The sequence below is a fragment of the Papio anubis genome, chromosome 10 (assembly GCF_008728515.1).
Source record: "Papio anubis isolate 15944 chromosome 10, Panubis1.0, whole genome shotgun sequence".
NCBI lineage: Eukaryota > Metazoa > Chordata > Mammalia > Primates > Cercopithecidae > Papio > Papio anubis.
This window is the reverse complement of record NC_044985.1, coordinates 55,611,463-55,634,048: the sequence shown is the minus strand read 5'-3', so window position 1 is coordinate 55,634,048 and position 22,586 is coordinate 55,611,463. Positions and strand designations below refer to the sequence as shown.

At 42.1% G+C, this 22,586-nt stretch overlaps 2 protein-coding genes across 3 annotated transcripts in view; one reads left to right on the top strand and one right to left on the bottom strand.

Moving 5' to 3' along the window:
* The window catches only part of HAT1 (histone acetyltransferase 1), a 69,739-nt gene extending 55,702 nt beyond the window's left edge, over positions 1-14,037 (bottom strand). The window contains exons 1-2 of one of the 2 annotated variants that reach the window (XM_017946658.3): positions 13,941-14,037; positions 10,507-10,611 (exon numbers count right to left, since the gene is read on the bottom strand). In XM_017946658.3, coding sequence (XP_017802147.1) covers positions 10,507-10,611; positions 13,941-13,947 — 112 coding nt within the window. In that variant the 5' untranslated portion in view covers positions 13,948-14,037. Of the gene's footprint in view, positions 1-10,506; positions 10,612-13,527; positions 13,705-13,940 lie in introns of those variants that run through there. The other variant, XM_003907609.5, reaches the window with a different exon arrangement.
* A 7,977-nt stretch (positions 14,038-22,014) lies between these two features.
* SLC25A12 (solute carrier family 25 member 12) overlaps positions 22,015-22,586 on the top strand; it is a 136,257-nt gene continuing 135,685 nt past the window's right edge. Inside the window, exon 1 of the mRNA XM_021923708.2 lies at positions 22,015-22,081. Within this exon, the coding sequence (XP_021779400.1) occupies positions 22,030-22,081 (52 nt within the window). The 5' untranslated portion in view covers positions 22,015-22,029. The remainder of the gene's footprint in view (positions 22,082-22,586) is intronic.

The window sequence follows — 22,586 nt, the reverse complement described above, 5'->3', positions numbered from 1 at the left end:
ATTTCACTGTCCCTCTTCTACTTCATATCTTCATTTTCCTCCCTTTCCAGTGCAGAATTCCACAGCCCAACAATATTATCACTCCATCCTAAACATCCTCAATCCCTTGCCCTTAATTTTTTTTATAGCAGACTGGTTAAAAAAAAAAAACCCACTCTAGGCTGGGCGCGGTGGCTCACACCTGTAATCCCAGCACTTTGGGAGGCCGAGGTGGGTGGATCACTTGAGGTCAGGAGTTTGAGACCAACCTGGCCAACACGGCGAAACCCTGCCTCTACTAAAAATACAAAAATTAACCGGGCGTGGTGGTGGGTGCCTGTAATCCCAAATACTTGGAAGGCTGAGGCAGGAGAATCGCTTGAACTCCGGAGGCGGAGGTTGCAGTGAGCCAAGATCGTGCCATTGCACTCCAGCCTGGATGACAAGACCAAAATTCCGTCTCAAAAAAAAAAACAAAACCTACTCTAGTCGAATTTGACTATATGTCTATTCTTTGTGGCACATTTTCATCTGGACATGACTGACCTCACTTTATATTCATGAGAACTTGAAGTGGGCCCTTAGTGCTACCTGACAATTGTAACAGTTCTCAAGTCTACTCACTCCTCCCACTCACCTAGATGACTATTTCCTCAAACCTCCAATGCCTTCTTCTATAAGCACATTCTGCACAGATGACCTTGCTTCCTATCTCACTTAGGAAACAGAAGCATTCAGAAAGAAACTGCACAAAATGCTTCCTCTACACCGTCTAGCTTACTGCAGCAATTCCTGTATACTCTCCTTCATCTTGTTATGGTAGAAATTCTCCATGCTCCTATCTAAGGCTAATCCTTCCATTGATTAATAAAATACTTCCCCCTCTTACATTGTCAAGGATATTACTCAACAAATACTCCCCTTCTCTGATACTCCCAGAAATACTCCTATATAATCTCCCTCTTCTCTGATAGATCATTGGCATCAGCATATAAACATGCTTTTATTTTTCACAGGTTTAAAACATTCTCATTTCTATATTAATATCTAACAAAGTAGACTTAAATATAAAGCAAGATGGGTTAAAGAGGGGACAGAGATAAAGATGAAACATTTTATAATGAGTAAGGTCATTTCATTAAGAAGACATAGGAAGTCTAAATCTGTATGTACCTAATATCAGAGCTGCAAATACATCAAGCAAAAATTAATGACTGAAGACCTAGACAATCCACAATTCCAGCTGGAGATTTCAACAGTTCTCTCAATTGTCATAATTGCTAGAAAGACAGTAAAAATATAAAAGACTTTAATACTATTATGTCAATTTACACTTATAGAACACTACATAAAACTGCAGAATATAAATTATTTTTCAGTGCACCTAGAACACTGACCAAACAGATCCTATATGATGAGCTATAAAACAAGGCTCAATGAATTTAAAAGGACTGAAATAAGACTATATTGTCTGACCTTGACAGAATTAATTCAGAAATCAGTGACACTAAGACAGCTAGAAAAGTCCCAAATATTTGGAAATTAAGCAACACTCTTCTATATAACTCATGGGTCAAAAAAGAAGTCACAAGGGAAATTAAAAATATTTTGCATTGATCTATAATAAAAATAGAACATAACAGAATTGGTGGGATGCAATTATATCAATATTTAGCAGTAAATTTTTTTTTCTTTTTTTTTGAGATGGAATCTTGCTTTGTCACCCAGGCTGGAGTGCAGTGACGCAATCTTGGCTCACTGCAACTAGAGGTAAATTTATTAACATTAATGCTAGTATTAGAAAAGGAAAGTTTAAAGTTTATATAGACGTCTACTTTAAAAAGAAAGATCTTAAAAAGAGCAAATTAGACTAGGTAAGGTGGCTCATGCCTACAATCCTAACACTTCGGGAGGCCAAGGCAGGAGGATCACTTGAGCCTAGGAGTTCGAGACCACCCTGAGCAACATAGTGAGACTCCATCTCTACAAAAAAAAAAAAATATATATATATATATATAGCTGAGTATGGTGGTGTACACCTGTAGTCCCGGCTACTTGGAAGGCTGAGGTGAGAGGGTCACTTGAGCCAGGAGGTTGAGGCTACAATGAGCCATGATCACACCACTGCACTCTAGCCTGGGCAACAGAGCAAAACCTTGTCTCAAAAGGAGGGAAAAAAAATTAACCCAAAGTCAGAAGAATGAAAGATTAAGAAAACAGATAAATAACAGACAAAGGCAATTGCTGAAAAGATCACTAAGACTGATAAACTTGTAGGGAGACATTAAAAGAGATAAAGAATTACCGATATCCCCAAGAAGGGATTATAGATTCTAGAGTCACTTATTTTATTTTATTTTGTTTTTTGAGACAGCACCTGGCTATGTCACCCAGACTGGAGTGCAGTGGGGTGATCCTAGCTCACTATAACCTCCACTCCACCTCTCCGGCTCAAGTGATCCTCTCACCTCAGCCTCCCAAGTAGCTGGGATTACAGGTGCACGCAACCATGCTTGGCTAATTTTAAAATTTTATTTTATCAACAAGGTCTCATTATATTGCCCAGGCTGGCCTTGAACTTTTGGGCTCAAGCAATCCTTCTGCCTTGGCCTCCCAAAGATCTGGGATTACATGTCTGAGCCACTGCACCTGGCTCTACAGTCATTTAGATGGTAACAGGGCAATACTGTAAATGACTTTCTGCCAAGAAAGTTAGATAAAATAGAGAAATGCTTTCAAAGACAAAAATTACCAAAACTGACATAAGAAACAGAAAATCAGAATAGTATTAAATCTATTTATTGGATTTATAGTTAAAAATCTTCAAAAAAACGGCACATAAAACTTCACTGGTGAATGCTACTGAACGTTTAAAGGAATAATGCAGTCTTAAACAAATTCTTCCAGAAGACAGAGAAGAAACAGTTCCTAACTCATTTTATGAGCCCAGGAAACCTTGATACCAAAATCGAACAAAGATGTATGAAAAAAGAAACCATCACCTGTCATGAACAAGGGAGTCTTAACAAAACATCGCCAAGTCAAATCCAGCAAGGCAGAAAAAGGATAATATACTGGCATGCAAGGCTAATTTAACACTTAAAATCTCATCAATGTAATTCACATTATCAGAATTAAAGGAGAAAAATCTTATGATTATCTTGATAAAGAAAAAGCATTAGAATGTAACACTTTCATAATAAAAACTCTCACCAAACTAGGAATAGAAGGAAACTTCCTCAACCTGATAAAGGGCACATATGAAAAACCTATAGCTAACATCATAGTGAATGGTGAAAGGCTCAAAATTTTCCTACTTAAATTGGGAATAAGGCAAGGATGTCTGTTCTATCACTTCCATTTGACATTACAATAGAGGTTCTGGCCAGTGCAATAAATATGGCAAGAAAATGAAACATAGGTGGCTCTCCATATATGCAGGTTCCACATCCACTGATTCAACCAATTATGGATTAACATGAGATTGGTTGAAACCTCAAATACAGAATCTGCAGATACAAAGAGCTGACTGTACTATATGGCTATATTTTTCCCCCCCGAGACAAAGTCTTGCTTTGTCACCCAGGTTGGAGTGCAGTGGCACAATCTCAGCTCACTGCAACCTCCACCTCCTGGGCTCAAGAGATTCTCCTGCCTCAGTTTCCCAAGTAGCTGGGATTACAGGTGTGTGCCATCATGCCCAGCTAATTTTTGTATTTTCAGTAGAGGCAGGGTTTCACCATGTTGACCAGGCTTGTCTTCTCGAACTCCTGACCTCGTGATCCACCTGCCTCAGCCTCCCAAAGTGCTGGTATTACAGGCATGAGCCACCGCGCCCAGCTATATGGCTATCTATCTATCAAGACAGGTTCTCACTCTGTCACTCACACTGGAGAGCAGTGGCACAATCACAGCTCACTGCAGCCTGGAACTCTCGGGCTCAGGCAGATCCTCCCACCTAAACCTTCTGAGTAGCTGGACTACAGACACACACCACCACGCCTGGCTAATACTTGTATTTTTTGTAGAGATGGGGTTCTGCCATGTTGCTCAGGCTGGTCTCAAACTCCTGGGCTCAAGCAATCTACCTGCCTCAACCTCCCAAAGTGCTAGATTACAGATGTGATCCACCATGCCCAGCCACACTATGGCATTTTGTATAATGGACCAGAGCATTGGCAGATTTTGGTATCCACAGGGGATCCTGGAACCAAATCCCTGAAGATACCAATGGACAACTGTATAAGGCAAAGAAAAACTGTAATTTTCTTCATTAACAGGTAATGTGTGTGTGCAGGAAATCTGAAATAATCTACACTTAAAAAAAATACTACAGCTGGGTGCGGTGGCTTATACCTGCAACCCTAGCACTTTGGGAAGCTGAGGCAAGAGGATTGCTTGAGCCCAGGAGTTCAAGACCAGCATGGGCAACATAGTGAGGCCCCATCTCTAGGAAAAAAATAAAAAAAAAAAAAAAAAAAAAAATTGCCAGGCATGGTGGCACGCACCTGTAGTCCCAGCTACTCAGGAGGCTGAGGTGGATCGCTTCAGCCTTGGAAGTCAAGGCTATGGTGAGCCACAATCACGCCACTGTACTCCAGGCTTGGCAATGGAGTGAGACACTCTCTCAGAAAAAGCCCAGAATACAAAACACTATAATAAGTGAATTCAGCAAGGTTGCAGGATACAAAACAATTACACAAACTGTGCCATTATGTGTGCATGTATATGCACATGCACACACATAAAACAAGCAATTGGAAGAGAAAATTTTGAAAGTATATCATTTTTAGGTCAGGCACAGTGGCTCACATCTGTAATAGTACTTTGGGAGGCCGAGGTGGGCAGATCATTCGAATCCAGAGTTCAAGACCAGTCTGGGTAACATGGCGAAACCCTGTCTCTACAAATAAATACAAAAATTAGCCAGGCATGGTGCCGAGTTTTAGCTACTCGGGAAGCTGTGGTAAGAGGATCACTTGGGCCCGGAGGCAGAGGTTGCAGTGAGTGGAGATCGTTCTACTGCGCTTCATTCTGGGTGGCAAAGTGAGAACATGTCACACACAAAAAATTAAAAAGTATACCATTTTTAAGAGCATCAACAATCAAAAGATGTAGATTTACTTAGATAAATGTAACAAAATACACGCAAGACTGAAAACCTGAAACATTTCTAGAATACAGAAATATGTCATGTTCATATATTGGAAGGCTCAATGTTATTAAGATAGCAATTCTCCCCACTAAAAAAATTCATTTTTAGATTCAATGTAACCTTAACTAAGTCAGAACTTTTTAAATAGAAATTAACCACCTGATTCCAAAATGTATACAGAAATAAGGTCAAGAATAATCAAAACAATCTTGAAAAAATAAAGATTTGGGACTCACACTACCAGGACTCACTAGAAAGTTACACTAATCCAGACAGTACGATATTGGCAGAAAAACAGACAATGGATGAGAAAAGTCCAGATGCAGATCCACATGTGGAAGTTCAATTTATTTTTGTTAAAGCACCAAGGCATTCACACAAATTATACTGAAACAAGTGGATATCCACATGGAAAAACAAACCTTAATCCCCGTCCTCATGTTGAACATGAAAAATAACATGAGATGGATCATGGACATAATTTTAATAAGCTAAAACTAAAAACCTTCCAGAAGAAAACATTAAGAGAGCTTCATTATCTCCTCGGGGTAGACAAAGATATTAGGTATGAACCAGAAAACACTAATAGAAATTTTTAAAATTAATAAACTGGACATGATTAAAACTAAAAACTTCTGGTTATCAAAAAAAAGTTTAGAATATGAACAGGCAAGCCACAAACTGAGAGAAAAATGTGCACAAAACATGTAATCTGCATAAAGGACTCATCCAGAATATGTAGGTAAATACAACTAATAACAAAAAGACAAATAACCTAATTTTTTTTTTTTTTTTTTTTTTGAGATGGAGTCTCACTCTGTCGCCTAGGCTGGAGTGCAGCGGAGTGATCTTGGCTCATGCAAGTTCTGCCTCCCGGGTTCATGCCATTCTCCTGCCTCAGCCTCCCAAGTAGCTGGGACTACAGGCACCCGCCACCACGCCCAGCTAATTTTTTGTATTTTTAGTAGAGACGGGGTTTCACTGTGTCAGCCAGGATAGTCTTGATCTGACCTCGTGATCCGCCTGCCTCGGCCTCACAATGTGCTGGGATTACAGGTGTGTAATCCTGCACCCGGCCCCCAAATAACCTAATTTTAAAATGGGCAAAAGATGTGAATACATGAGTCCAAAAGGAGATAGTCAATAACCACATTAAAAAAAAAATCCTTGGCCGGGCGCGGTGGCTCAAGCCTGTAATCCCAGCACTTTGGGAGGCCGAGACGGGCGGATCACGAGGTCAGGAGATCGAGACCATCCTGGCTAACACGGTGAAACCCCGTCTCTACTAAAAAATACAAAAAACTAGCCGGGCGAAGTGGCGGGCGCCTGTGGTCCCAGCTACTCGGGAGGCTGAGGCAGGAGAATGGCGTGAACCCGGGAGGCGGAGCTTGCAGTGAGCTGAGATCCGGCCACCGCACTCCAGCCTGGGCGACAGAGCCAGACTCAGTCTCAAAAAAAAAAAAAAAAAATCCTTAATAGCATTAGTTATCAGGGAAAGGTAAATTAAAATCTATTTAAACTTTACAACCACTATGAAGTACTACTAACAAAGAAATACTACTACATACCCAGAAGAATGCCTAAAACTTAAAAAACTGACAACATCAAATGTTGGTGAGAATATGTAATAACCAAAATTCTAATACACAGTTGATGTGAGTATAAAAGTACTTGGAAGTCAGTACAGCAAGTATCCCCTAAAGTTAAACATACAAATACCCTACTGACCCAGCAAATCCACAGCTAGGAATTTATCCAAAATAAAATCATATGTCCACAAAAAAACTCATACAGTAACAGCCAAAAACTAGAAACAACCCAAATATCTATTAGCTGGTGAATGATGATGTATCCAACAACAGAACAGTATTCAGCAATAAAAAGGAGTGAACTGCCGGGCACGGTGGCTCACGCCTGTAATCCCAGCACTTTGGGAGGTCGAGGCAGGCGATCATGAGGTCAGGAGTTTGAGACCAGCCTGGCCAACATAGTGAAACCCCGTCTCTACTAAAAATACAAAAGAATTAGCCAGGCATGGTGGCGGGCACCTGTAATCCCAGCTACTCCAGAGGCTGAGGCAGGAGAATCGCTTGAACCCAGAAGGTAGAGATTATAGTGAGCCGCAATCATGCCACTGTACTCTCAGGCAACAGCGTAAGACTCCGTCTCAAAAAAAAAAAAAAAATATTGGGGAATGAACTACTGGTACAGACAACATATGATGTACCTCATAAAAATTATGCTTAATGAAACAAGCCAGTCACAAAGCCAGTATATATGGTATAATTCCATTTATATAAAGTGCTAGAACATGGAAAACTAATTTTGGACAAAGAAATGAGACTGTAGTCACCTTGCAGGTGGCAGGGACAGAATGGTAAGGAACAAAGTTCTATCTCCTAAGCCTGCTTTCATTAATGTTAGAGCAATACTAACAGCAATGAGTTCATCTAGCACCTAGATCTTGGCTTCAGCACCCAGACCTCGGCTTTTAAATACCATTTCCTGTGGATGGGTGTGATGGCTCATGCCTGTAATCCCAGCACTTTGGGAGGCCAAGGTGGGCAGATCACCTGAGGTCAGGAGTTCGGGACCAGTCTGGCCAACATGCTGAAACCCTGTCTCTACTAAAAATACAAAAATCAGCTGGGTGTGGTGGCAGGCACCTGTAATCCCAGCTACTTGGGAGGCGGAGGCACGAGAACCAGTTAAACCCAGGAGGCAGAGGTTTCAGTGAGCCAAGACCACATCACTGCACTCCAGCCTGGGTGACAAGAGTGAGACTCCATCTCAAAATAAAAAACCATTTCCAGGCTGGGCGCGGTGGCTCACGTCTGTAATCCCTGCACTTTGGGAGGCCGAGGCGGGTGGATCATGAAGTCAGAAGATCGAGACCATCCTGGCTAACACAGTGAAATTCCGTCTCTACTGAAAATACAAAAAATTAGTCGGGCGCGGTGGTGGGCAACTGTAGTCCCAGCTACTCGGGAGGCTGAGGCAGGAGAATGGTGTGAACCCAGGAGGCAGAGCTTGCAGTGAGCCGAGATCGCGCCACTGCACTCCAGCCTGGGCTACAGAGCGAGACTCCATTTCAAAAAAAACAAAAACAAAAACAAAAACAAAAAACCATTTCTTGACTGGGTGCAGTGGCTCACGCCTGTAATTCCAGCACTCTGGGAGACCGAGGCAGGTGGATCACTTGGTCAGTTTGAGACAACCAACATGGCGAAACCTCATCTCTACTAAAAACACAAAAAAATTACCTGGGCCTGGTAAGCACATGCCTATAATCCCAGCTACTAGAGAGGCTAAGGCACAAGAATTACTTGAATCCGGGAGGCAGAGGTTACAGTGAGCCAAGATCGCACCACTGCACTCCACCTGGGCGACTGAGTGAGACTCTCTCTCTAAAATAAAATAAAATGACATTTCCTACTAAAAGAAACTAGGGATCCTTGGAGAAATGGCTGATTCCAAGGCTGGGACAGAGATAACAGATGACAGGATATTCCAAGGTAATCAAGGTATCAAAGAATGAAGTAATCGCAAAATGAGGGGATATGTAAAAAATACAGAGATCCCAGCAACCACGTCGTCACTCTGCTTAGCCCTTATCAAGTATTTTCTATATGTCAAGGAGTTTAAACACTTTACTGGCATTTAACTCCATATTTAATCTTTGTAACTACTGTGAAGTACTATTAACAATGAGGAAATTCAGGCATAGAAAGTAATGCAACCAGGAATCATGAGCATATATTATTTTTCACTTGTTCTAAGTGTAAAATTTTAGCAAATTTAGAGCTGTGCCACAATCTAACTTTCAAACATTTCCATCATTCCCAAAAGAAACGTCAGGCCCATTTGTAGTTACTCTGTGCTCCTACCTCTAGCCCCAGGCAACCACTACTTTCTGTCTCTATGGATTTGTCTTTTCTGAACATTTCATACAAACAGAATTACTTAATATATAGTGTTTTTGTTTGGTTTCTTTCACTTAGCACAATCTTTTTAAGGTTCATTGCAATAGGTATCAGAATTTCATTCCTTCTTGTTGCCAAATACTATTCCGTAGTATAGCTATACTATATCCATTTACCAGCTGATATATATCTAGGTTTTTTACATTTTTTGGCTATTGTGAATAATGCGGCTATGAACATTCATGTACAAGTTTTTGCGTGAACTACATTTTCATTTCTCTACCGTAGACAGATACCTGGCAGTACAACTCCTGGGTCATATAATTCATCTATGTTTAACTTCTTAAGAAACTGTCAAACCAGGAGGGGTGGTGTGGCTCACAGCTATAATCTCAACACTTTGGGAGGCCAAGCCAGGGGACTGCTTGAAGCCAAGAGTTCAAGATCAGCCTGGACACACAGACACGTAAGGTCCATCTCTATGAAAAAATTTGTAAGTGGTGGCTCATGCCTGTAATCCCAGCACTTTGGGAGGCCAAGGTGGACGGATCACCAGAGGTTGGGAGTTCGAGATCAGCCTGACCAACATGAAGAAACCCTGTCTCTACTAAAAATACAAAAAATTAGCCGGGCATGGTGGTGCATGCCAGTAATCCCAGCTACTTGGAAGGCTGAGGCAGGAAAATCACTAGAACCCAGGAGGTGGAGGTTGCGGTGAGCTGGGATTGCACCACTGCACTCCATCCTGAGCAACAAGAGCGAAACTCCATCTCAAAAAAAAAAAAAAAAAAAAAAATTTTATAAAAGTTAGCCAGGCTTGGGTGGTGCACACCTATGGTCTCCCAGCTACTTGGCAGACTGAGGCAGAAGGATTGCCTGACGCCAGGGGTTGGAGGTGGCAGTGAGCTATGACCATGCCATGGCACTACAGCCTGGGTGATAGAGTGAGACCCTGTCTCTTTAAAAAAGAAAGAGAGAAAGAAAAAAGAGGGGGAGGGGAGGAAAGGAAAGAAGAGAAGGAAGGAAAGAAAATAAAAAAGACAAAGAAAAGAGCCAAACTGTTTTCCCAAGTAGTTGTATCACTTTACATTCCCACCAGCAATATACAAGTGTTTTTTCCTACATCCTCACCAATGTTTGCTATTGTTTATTATTCTTACAGGCAAAAACGTTAAAAATATTTTTAAGAAGCTGAAACTATACATACTTACTACTTTTTGCCCCACCGTCTTTCCTTTTTACATAAAATTCTGTCACCTTTCAAACGTCTACACCTTCCATGACATAAATCAAGACTGAATAAAATCTGAGTATGTTCAATAAATGCAGAAAACTATACATTTGCATAAATAACTGCTCTTACATAAAATTTTACTTCAAATTTAAAATGAAAGATTATATATACACACACAGTATGTACATAATATTACTTAGAAATGGCATACATACCTAATTTTAGTTCAATTGCTGTGTTGGTGTTACATTTGTACTCTGCCAGTTTCTTCTCCACTGCACTCTTATATTCTACCAAAAATTTCTCCATAGCACCAAATCCTAAGAGAAAAGGTTTTTAAAAGGTTTAATTGGAAGTGATTTAAATCGTCCAACTTACAATAGGGTTATTAGAAGTGGAATAGGGGTATGATTTAAAACATGCTGACAGATCATAAAAGCACAAGTCATTCTCCACATACTCTTAAATAAATGTATTAAGAATGCCAGCCGGGCACGGTGGCTCACACCTGTAATCCCAGCACTTTGGGAGGCCGAGACGGGTGGATCATGAGGTCAGGAGTTCATGGTCAGCCTGGCCAAGATAGTGAAACCCGTCTCTACCAAAAATACAAAAATTAGCCAGGCACGGTGGCAGGTGCCTGTAATCCCAGCTACTTGGGAGGCTGAGGCAGGAGAATCTCTTGAACCCGGGAGGCAGAGGCTGCAGTGAGCTGAGATCACGCCACTGCCCTCTAGCCTGGGCGACAGAGCAAGATTCCATCTCAAAAAAAAAAAAAAAAAGGTGCCTCATTACAAAACAGAAAAAGAAATCACTTTTGAGATACAAGTTTATAAACTAGGCATACTTAATATAAATAAACCTGAAAATTAACATGATAGATTACTAACATTTCTGAACATTTACTAATACAAATAATCTGCTAAGATTTATACCTAAGTCGTCTTTTTCATTATAAGATGTAAAAACCAAAATGAGAATGTCCTCTGATAATTATGACAGAATTTCATTTTAAGTATTGGAAAAAGTCTACTAGAGTGCTTCAGATAAGGAAATGATAATGCATGGAATGTCTCAAGAAGAATACACAAATATCTGGTAACCACAGTTACCCTAGGTAAGAAAGAAGGAAGAGGAACAGGGGCACAAAGAAAACATCTTTCCACTGTATTAAATATTTAAAAATCATGTGTGCCTAAAGTCATAAACTGTGAGCTACTGGCACAATAAAGTAGTTTTACTACAAAGTGGTTACTCAATAATATATATAATAAATAACACTAGAAGATATCACTATCAAAAGAAACTTTCGAGGTAACAAATCTCCTGACAAAATGAATATAAAGATTAGTAAAAATGGGCCGGGCGCGGTGGCTCACGCCTGTAATTTCAGCACTTTGGGAGGCCAAGGCAGGGGGATCACGAGGTCGAGATGGAGATCATCCTTGCCAACATGGTGAAACCCCATCTCCACTAAAAATACAAAAATTAGCTGGACCTGGTGGTGCGCGCCTGTAGTCCCAGCTACTCCAGAGGCTGAGGCAGAAGAATTGCTTGAATCTGGAAGGCAAAGGTTGAGGAGATCGCACCACTGTACTCCAGTCTGGTGACAGAGCAAGACTCAGAGTCTCCAAAAAAAAAAAAATTAGTAAAATTTCAGGCAGAAAAAAGCCATAAGCAAAAAGTAAAAATGGGTACAATGATGTGCTAGATGTGCTATGAACTTCAATAAGGGGTTAAAACACACACACAGAAAATGGGAGACTTGAAGCAGCATAGATTAATAGTTTGGAGTCAGAATTCCTGGATTCTGACTATTTCACACACTTACTGAGCTAGTGAGCTCAGTGAACTAGAGTACATTACTTAATCCCGCTGACCCTAATCTACAGAACTGAGATTACAGAATTTACTTCGAGGGGCCGGGCGCGGTGGCTCAAGCCTGTAATCCCAGCACTTTGGGAGGCCGAGACGGGCGGATCACGAGGTCAGGAGATCGAGACCATCCTGGCTGACACGGTGAAACCCCGTCTCTACTAAAAAATACAAAAACTTAGCCGGGCGAGGTGGTGGGCGCCTGTAGTCCCAGCTACTCGGGAGGCTGAGGCAGGAGAATGGCGTAAACCCAAGAGGTGGAGCTTGCAGTGAGCTGAGATCCGGCCACTGCACTACAGCCTGGGCGACAGAGCGAGACTCCGTCTCAAAAAAAAAAAAAGAATTTACTTCGAGGAATGTAAGCAACAAAATTTAACCTGCGAAATCATATATTAGCTTAATCCGCACAATTCTGTAAGTAGGTATTATATCAACTCCACTTTATATTCAGAAGTTCAGGCTTAGAAAGAGGTTAAGTTGAAGGGCATCCAACTACTAAATGATGAGCCCCAAATTCGAATTTAGATGTAATTCTTAACGTATGTCCTCCCTCTTCTGTTGTACTTCAAGATCCTACAATTTCTATCTGGTAGAAAAGTCCTTCTTTGAACATCTCTAGAGCTCACACAAGAGCTCGTCTATCCCACATATCCATAAAAATGGAGACTACGAGGAATGCCCTGTAAAGAGATGATAAAAGCAACAGAGGCCAGCGAAGTGGCCCAATCCTGTAATTCTAACACTGTGAGAAGCAGAGGCGAAAGGATGGCTTGAGGCCAAGAGTTCCAGAACAGCCTGAGGCAATACAGCCAGACCCTGTCTCTAAAAGGTTTTTAAAAAGTGTTTTTTTTAGCCGAATGTTGTGGTGCATGCCTGTAGTCCTAGCTACTCGGGAGGCTGAGGCAAGAGGATAGCTTGAGCGTAGAAGGAGTTGGAGGCTGCCGGGAACTAGGATCGTTGCACTCCAGACTGGGCGACAGAGAGAGAGACCCTGTCTCAGGAAGAAGAAACTGTCCATAACTTCAAAAGATAAGTAATCGAAAAAAATAATCACACCAAAACAGCCTTAATACACATACAAAGTAATAGCAATTATACATTATTAAATGTTGTAAGTTGAAGGGACGCTAGAATGTACTCAAGAGAATTGTATTATAGTAGTCCAACCCTAAAAGAGAAGGGAGGAGTTCAGGAACAGTCTTTCTCAAAAGGCATCTAAATACGATCCTCGGAATACTAAAGTGTGAGAGATTAAGGAGACGATTATGAAGTCAGTCGAGCTCCAAGTGGGAGCGCTAGAGCAGGGCAAGTCGGCAATGCGCTAGCTCAGAAGTTGACTGTATTGGAAGGTAGACGGAGACCTGGAAGAGGAGGAGATCTGAGCATTAAAATCAGCTGGCGGGAACAGGACCAGATGTACAAGATCTGAAGCAAGCAGCAGTGGACAAAAGGAATGGGAAGAGAAACAGGCCCCAAGGCATGTGGCATTTTACAAGCTCAAATCTTGACGCTTTCCCCCGGCCTCTTCGGCCCTCGGTAGGGGCCGGGGTGCTCGCAAAAGGCGCAGAACCCCAAGCAGCTGGGGGCGGGGGCGCGGACCGCGGCCAACAGGGAGCTGCTGGGCTGAGAGTTCCGCGCTTCCGGTCCCAAGCAGGCCTTCTGGAACCCAGGCTACAGCCCGAAAGTTCCAGGCGGGCATTGTCACCACCGTCTCAGCGTTCTATCCCAGATCTGGCCGCCTCCTCCCCTTGGTAAACTTTTCCCGGGAACTTACCCGCCATTTCCGAGCTACGAGCACCCGCGGCTGAGGAAGGACGAATCAACCCGCGCGCTCCCGGGCCGGAAGTGACCGCACAGTCTGACACATTGTCCCCGCCCACTCCCAGCGTGACGTTAGCCAATTAAAGGAGGCGTGTCCAGGAGCCCGGCGGCGGAAGCGCCTCAGGAGGCGGGGCTAACGCGGAGAAGTGTGCAAGGGCCGTTAGCTGTGCGAATTGCCTAGCCAGTGCGAATGCCTTCGGCCGCTTTGCAGGCCTGAAGTGGAGAAGGAGGCCGCAAATGAAACTTCGCGGTTGAGATGCTCTCCGGCCCTAGGAAAGTTTCTCTGGGGTTGATTTGATCAATACAGACAGTTTACGCCTGTTTTCCTTACCCGTCCCTGAGATGTTTTGGAGACTGGCTGAAAATCTTTCCTCTTGGCCTGGACAGTGCATCCAAACACTTGAGACCTGTGGGCAATTTTACCCTAGGGTAAATCTTACCTAGGGTAAAATGTAGAGGTTGAGTCTCAGTTTCGGAAGAAGTTTTCACTTATTTTCCTCCTTTGTTTCTCATTTTGCTGTAAACTTTAACATCTTTTTTCCTTTCTCCCCTGTTTTTAACGTATACAGTATGATATTTAGGTACTCTGCTTTCACTCTTCAGGTTAGTAGGCAGTCATTTAACGCGGAAAAATCGTTACCTAGGCCAGGCGCGGTGGCTCACGCTTGTAATCCCAACACTTTGGGAGGCCGAGGCAGGTAGATTGCCTGAGGTCAGGAGTTCGAGACCAGCGTAGCCAACATAGTGAAACCCCGTCTCTACTAAAAATACAAAAATTAGCCAAGCATGGTGGCGGGCGCCTGTAATCCCAGCTACACGGGAGGCTGAGGCAGGAGAATCGCTCGAACCCTGGAGGCAGAAGTTGCAGTGAGCCGAAATTGCGCCACTACACTCCAGCCTGGGAGACAGAGACTCCGTCTCAAAAATAAATAAATAAATAAATAAATTGTTAACTAATAAATACCTAAGTGGCCTGATGTAGTCTTGCATGCCACATGTTCTAGTGGTTTGAATTACATCACAAGGTGCTACCTGATTTTAGCCGTAGGCCTTGTTAGTATTTAGTAGCTGTTGGAACTGTTTTGCCCAGAGGATAAAGCACTGTTTAGGTATCCACAAATATTCCCACAATGTTGGCTATACACCAGAATTCCTTGTCTCAACAAATATTTGTTAACAGGTTTTACACTGATGCACGCTAAAGCTAAAATGGACCCTTGAGATGATGGTCTAGAAGTAACACGCCTTCTCATTTTAGAGACAAGGAAACCAAATCCCAGAAAAGATAAACTGCCCAAGTTCTCTCTCAGAATGCAACCTATGCAGAGTGCAGTTCATCAGATACTCAGCCCAGTATTTATTTGCTGAACGATACAGAGATGGCTTTCCCGAAGATAAAGATCAGAAAAGGTACTGAGAATGCCCAGATCCTTTTTCTTTCTTTCTTTTTTACTTTTTCTTTTTTCTTTGAGACGGAATTTCGCTCTTGTTGCCCAGGCTGGAGTGCAATGGCACAATCTCGGCTCCCCACAACTTCCGCCTCCCGTGTTCACACGATTCTCCTGCCTCAGCTTCCTGAGTCGCTTGGATTACAGGCAGGCGCCACCACGCCTGGCAATTTTGTCTTTTTGTAGAGATGGGGTTTCTCCATGTTGGTTAGGCTGATCTCAAACTCCTGACCTCAGATGATCTGCCTGTCTCGGCCTCCAAAAGTGCTGGGATTACAGGTGTGAGCCACCGCGTCCGGCCAGATCCTTTTTCTTGAAACCTAATGATACACAAGAAATTACAGTCATAATGTTAAGACAGAAAACTGAAATCAATGGGACTAATGACATTATGGATCAAAAAAGGAAAACAATCTTTTTCTTTAATAATCATTTTTGGCCAGGCACGTTGGCTCACACCTGTAATCCTAGCACTTTGGGAGGCCAAGGCAGGTAGATCACCTGAGGTCAGGAGTTCAAGACCAGCCTGGCCAACATGGTAAAACCCTGTCTCTACTAAAAAGTACAATAAATTAACCAGACTTGGTGGCATGCGCCTGTAATCTCAGCTACTTGGGAGGCTGAGGCAGGAGAATCACTTGAACCCAGCAGGCAGAGGTTGGAGTGAGCTGAGATAGCGCCACTGCACTCCAGCCTGCACAAGAGAGCGAGACTCCATCTCAAAAAAAAAAAAAAAAATCTTTCCTTTTCAAAACGGCAAGACTCATCATTTCTTTCTGAAATCACCGTATCTATGGATCAATTGCTGATCAAAAGCAATTATGTTCTTTATAAGTAAGAAATCAAGAAGAATTACATTTTAACTGTGGTATATCACAGATTATTAGTCCTGTGATATTATGGTTAGTTGTAGGGAAAAAATATGATGAAACTTACTGATACATTGTGTGACTAGCATTTAATGTGATCTGCTTGCAGAATTGAGGTTTTATATTGTCCTCGTATTAGAGGTTCACTTTTTTTTTCCGGATAGGGTCTCACTCACACCCAGGCTGGATTGCAATGATGCAATCATAGTTCACTACAGCCTCCAGCCTCCAACTGCTGGGCTCAAAAGATCCTCCTGCCTCTCAGCTTCCCAAATAACCAGGACTACAAATGTGTGCCACTGTGCACAGCTAATTTTTTTGTTTTTTGATAGAAATGGAATCTTAGTATGTTGCTCAGGCTGGTCCCAAACTCCTGGCCTCAAGCAATCCTCTTAGCTTGGCCTCCCAGAATCCTGGGATAATAGGCGTGAACCACCACGTCCATCCTCACATATTTTTTTTTAATGTTACAGAATAGATGTTTTGGTACAGTTTACCTAGAAGATAAAAGAATGACTTATTTTGGAAAGGTAGTGGTAAAATTATCCAAAAGGAAAAAACATTCTCTTTTTTTGTAGGGATTTCTTTTTTTTTTTTTTAACTTATATTTTACTTTGTTCTAAAGGGAATTTAAGAAAGTGACTATTACAATCATGGAATAAATAAAATTTCTACAAAAGGAATATGCTGTCCTCATATATATGGAAGAGACAGCATATCTTGTGGGAAATTTAGTGCTCTACTAGTCCCAGTTCTACTACTTCATGCTTGTTCAACCTTGTTCCATCTATTAAGTGGAGATAATAGTACTGCCCAGTCACCACACTGGGTTGTTGTAAAAACCAAACAGAATATTTGTGAACGAGCTTTGTAAACTCTAAAACTCTATGTAGGTATGAAGTGGTATTACTATGATAACATTTATTGTAGTAAGGGAGATTTGGCAAAGGCATTTTCTTCAGAGAAAAGGGCCATATTACACTATTAGGTATGAAGCAGCAACCATGTGTTGGTACAGGCTCAAGTTCACATGGACTGATAAATTTCACCATCTTGCTTTGAAACCTCCAGAATGGTTTAAAATTTGGCGCAAAAAATATGGTCATCAGGCCAGGTGCAGTCGCTCACGCCTGTAATCCCAGCACTTTGGGAGGCAGAGGCAGGTGGATCACAAAGTCAGGAGATTGAGACCATCCTGGCTAACACGGTGAAACCTCGTCTCTACTAAAAACACAAAAAATTAGCTGGGCCTGGTGGCAGGTGCCTGTAGTCCCAGCTACTCAGGAAGCTAAGGCAGGAGAATGGCATGAACCTGGGAGGCAGAGCTTGCAGTGAGCCAAGATTGTGCTATTGCACTCCAGCCTGGGAGACAGACTCCATCTCAAAAAGAAAAAAAAAAAAATGGTCATCAGAAAATTGATGCAGGAAATCTAAGACCTAAAAGAAAAATGCATGTATGTAATGTGTCTTCATTTCAAAATACATACCTTAACACAGACAAGTAACAGTAGTTAGCTCATTTTGTTAGCTTATAGTGCTAATGAGGGTAAAGTTATGAGTCTCAGTTCCCAAAGCAATTATCCAGAAACCATTATCCTACATGACTACATGACTTCCAAATGGGATACAAGAAAGAAAATAGGCTGGGTGTGGTGGCTCACATCTGTGATCCTAGCACTTTGGGAGGCCAAGGCAGGCAAATCACATCAAGTCAGGAGTTCAAGACCAGCCTGGCCAACATGGTGAAACCCTGTCTCTACTGAAAATACAAAAATTAATCAGGTGTGGTGGCATACGCCTGTAATTCCAGCTACTCAGGAGGCTGAGGCAGGAGAATTGCTTGAGCCCGGGAGACGGAGGTTGCAGTGAGCCGAGATCACGCCATTGTACTCCAGCCCGGGCGACAGAGCAAGTCTGTCTCAAGAAAAAAAAAAAGAAAGAAAAGAAAAATGGCTCATGTTGAAAACTACTATAAGAGGAATATCCTAAATACACAAAAATTACCAACAGTTTTTATTTTCTAACTCTAATACGCTACCCATAGGTGTATAAATTAGTACCTTTTGAGGGGCAATTTAGAAATTTTAACAAATTTTTACAAATGTAACAAAATTTTCAATTTGTATATCCTTTGAGGCAACAACAGTTCCACATTTGTACTGCAAAACTATTTCACAGAAATGGAAAGATACACTAAAACAAAGATGTTCAATGCTGTATTATTTTCACTGGCAAATTGAAAATAGCCTAAACTTCTAGCACAAGGGGCTAGCTAATATATTCTATCTCCGATACAATAAGTTAAAAAATAAATTACAAAATATATGTTATTTTGTTTGTATAAAAATGTATTTTATATAAACAGAAAACATCTGAAAGCATCCCTCACAAACTTAACTATAGTTGCCTTTAGGGGGAATTTAGATATGGGGATTAATGAGGTTTTTTGTTTTTGTTTTTGTTTTGGAGACAGAGTCTGCCCAGGCTGGAGTGCAGTGGCGTGATCTCAGCTTACTGCAACCTCTGCCTCCTAGGTTCAAGCAATTCTCCTGCCTTAGACTCCTGAGCAGCTGGGTCTACAGTGAACACCCACCACCAGGCCCAGCTAATTTTTGTATTTTTAGTAGAGGTGGGGTTTTACCATGTTGGCCAGGCTGGTCTCGAACTCCTGACCTCAAGTGATCTACCTCCTTGGCCTCCCAAAGTCCTAGGATTATAGGCGTGAGCCACTGCACCCAGACTAATGAGTTTTCTTTCTTCTTTAATACCATTTGTCTCTTTTAATGATGATGTAATGGTTTCTTTCACAGTTAGAAACTTATCCATCTGACTGGGCGTAGTGGCTCACACCTTGGGAGACTGAGGTGGGCAGATCACTTGAGGTCCGGAGTTTGAGACCAGCCTGACCAACATGGAGAAATCCCATCTCTAAGAAAAATACAGAATTAGCCAGGCGTGGTAGTGCATGCCTGTAATCCCAGCTACTTGGGAGGCTGAGGCAGGAGAATCACTTGAACCCAGGAGGCGGAGGTTGCGGTGAGCCAAGATTGCACCATTGCACTCCAGCCTGGGCAACTAGAGCAAAATTCCGTCTTAAAAAAAAAAAAAAGAAAGAAACTTATCCATCTTTTTGGAGGTTTTTAGACATGGTTGCTAATTCCCTACCGTCTTCTCTACATTCGACATATGGTACACAGACTCTAAGGGAAGCCATTTAATCAAAACTAGGAACAATTAGTTGAAAACTAATATTTTCCATTTTGCATTTTGTCATTATTTACAAGCAAAGATTAGCCAAAATAATGAGCATTATAATCATTATACCTGTTTTCAAAATGACTGTGCAGTGATACCTGCTTTACTTTTGGAAACTAATTTATTAAAATGGCATTAATTATGTATTTGTCTACTTTGGGTAGGTAATACAATAATAACTGTGATATTATGCATTCTATCATTAAAATGCTATTTTAAGTATTCTTTCTTTTTTTTTTTTTTTTTTTGAGATGGCATTTCACTCTTGTTGTCCAGGCTGGAGTGCAGTGGTGCAGTGTTGGCTGACTGCAACCTCTGCCTCCTGAGTTCAAGCAATTCTTCTGCCTCAGCCTCCCAAGTAGTTGGGATTACAGGCATGCTCCACCACACCCAGCTAATTTTTGTATTTTTAGTAGAGATGGGGTTTCACCATGTTGGTCAGACTGGTCTTGAGCTCCTGACCTCAGGTGATCCACCTGTCTTGGCCTCTCAAAGTGCTGGGATTACAGGCATGAGCCACCATGCGCGGCCTTAAGTATTAATTCTTTTCCAGTTTTAGCCAACAAAAATGGCCATTACTTTTAATTGTTTTTGCTGCTGTTTCCTGATGTAGTAGAAGAACTTCAGGGTGAGGGGAGGATGAAGAACACTTTATCAATATTACTTAGATACAAAAGAAATAATACTGAAAGGTGGTAAAAAGAATTATGACTATAGGCCGGGTGCGATGACTCAAGCCTGTAATCCCAGCACTTTGGGAGGCCGAGATGGTGGATCGATGAACAGAGATCAAACCATCCCAACACGGTGAAACCTCGCCTCTACTAAAAATACAAAAACTAGCTGGGCAGAAGCATTCTGTCCGTTGAGGCAGGAGACGATGCAACCCGGGAGGCGTGGAGCCTCAAGTATTGACCATCGCACTCCAGCCTCAAAATTTACAGAGCCGACTCATTCAAAAAATGACTATAAATATGCATTTAAACTGACTTTACACGAATAATTTTTGAGATGGTCTGGCTCTGTCGCCCAGGCTGGAGTGCAGTGGCACGATCTTGGCTCACTGCAACCTCTACCTCCCAGGCTCAAGCCATTCTCCTGCCTCAGCCTCCCAAGTAGCTGGGACTACAGGCGTGTGCCACCATGCCTGGCTAATTTTTGTACTGTGTGTGTTTTTTTTGTTTGTTTGTTTGTTGTTTTTTTGGTAGAGATGGGGTTTCACCATGTTAGCCAGGATGGTCTTGATCTCCTGATCTAGTGATCTGGCCGCCTCAGCCTCCCAAAGTGCTGGGATTACAGGCGTAAGCCATCACACCCGATCCCTCCCTGCGCCCCCCTTCCCTTTTTTTTTTTTTTTTTTTTGAGATAGTCTCGCTCTGTTGCCTAGGCTGAAGTGCAGTGGTAATCTCCGCATACCGCAACCTCTGCCTCCCAGGTTCAAGCGATTCTCCTGCCTGTCAGCCTCCTGAGTAGCTGGGACTACAGGTGCCCACCACTCAGCTAATTTTTATATTTTCAGTAGAGACGGGGTTTCACCATGTTGGCCAGGCTGGTCTCCAACTCCTGACCTCAAGTGATCTGGCCGCCTTGGCACCTCAAAGTGCTAAGGTTACAGACATGAGCCACCATGCCCGGCCTAGTCAATATGTTTTTTTGTTTTTTGTTTTTTTAAAATGAGGTTTCTCTCTTGTTGCCTAGGCTGGAGTTCAATGGCACAATCTCAACTCACCGCAATCTCTGCCTCCTGGGTTCAAGCGATTCTTCTGTGTCAGCCTCCTGAACAGCTGGGATTACAGGCATGCACCACCACACCCAGCTAATTTTGTATTTTTAGTAGATACGGGGTTTCTTCATGTTGGTTAGGCTGGTCTCGAACTCCCGACCTCAGGTGATCCACCCACCTTGGCCTCCTAAAGTGCTGGGATTACAGGTGTGAGCCACTGCACCAGGCCATTGACTTTATTTTAATGTAAAAAAACACATAACATAAAAATTACCATGTTAATTATTTTTAAGTTTATAGTTCAGTAATATTAAGAATATATTCACCTTGTTGTGAAATCTGTCATTTTAATGGGTTGTTTTTCAGTCAACTCCTTTGTAACCTGTTTACCTATATCGCTATGTACAGCAGGAGTTTTAACTTCCCATGATGTGGACACACAAAGTAACAAGGTTTATACCAACTACATAATGGTGCTAGTTCAGTGTTTAGTTCATAAACCTTAAAAGAATAAAAATAAAGTTTAGTTTTATGGTAGTGTTTTCTCTAATTCTCTTTACAAATCAGAATTTTGAGGGACTATATGAAGTCAACAAGCTAAATCAACCACTGTGCAGGTTAGTGAAAATTAAAGAGATTGTTTTCAAAAATTTTCTAGGGGAATCCAGACTTTAAGGTTAACTTCATTAATCGCATAAACACAGGGCCAGTCCCTTTGCCGATCTGTTGAATGAATTAAGAGGAAGAATGAGTCATACTGACTGGCACCATATGACACAAAGAGAACCTGCTTTATCAGGTAAGAAGGGTGAGTCGATAGGGATAGGATGCATTTAAAGAATAAAAGGTTTGCTCTTTTAAATCTTTTCAAAAATAAATTCTGTTTTATGTGAGGAAGTCAATGTTAGTAGAGACAGGATTTTATTTTTTAATATAGTTTAAGAGAAACTGAGGCAGTTGAATAATACAGAATCAGGAATTTTAGAGCCAAGTGGCTTTAGAAATCAGATAATCTAGTCATTATGATACATTTTTATTTGGCACACATATGTATAAAAACTTCTGGCCGGGCGCGGTGGCTCAAGCCTGTAATCCCAGCACTTTGGGAGGCCGAGATGGGCGGATCACAAGGTCAGGAGATCGAGACCATCCTGGCGAACCCGGTGAAACCCCGTCTCTACTAAAAAATACAAAAAACTAGCCGGGAGAGGTGGCGGGCGTCTGTAGTCCCAGCTACTCGGGAGGCTGAGGCAGGAGAATGGCGTGAACCCGGGAGGTGGAGCTTGCAGTGAGCTGAGATCCGG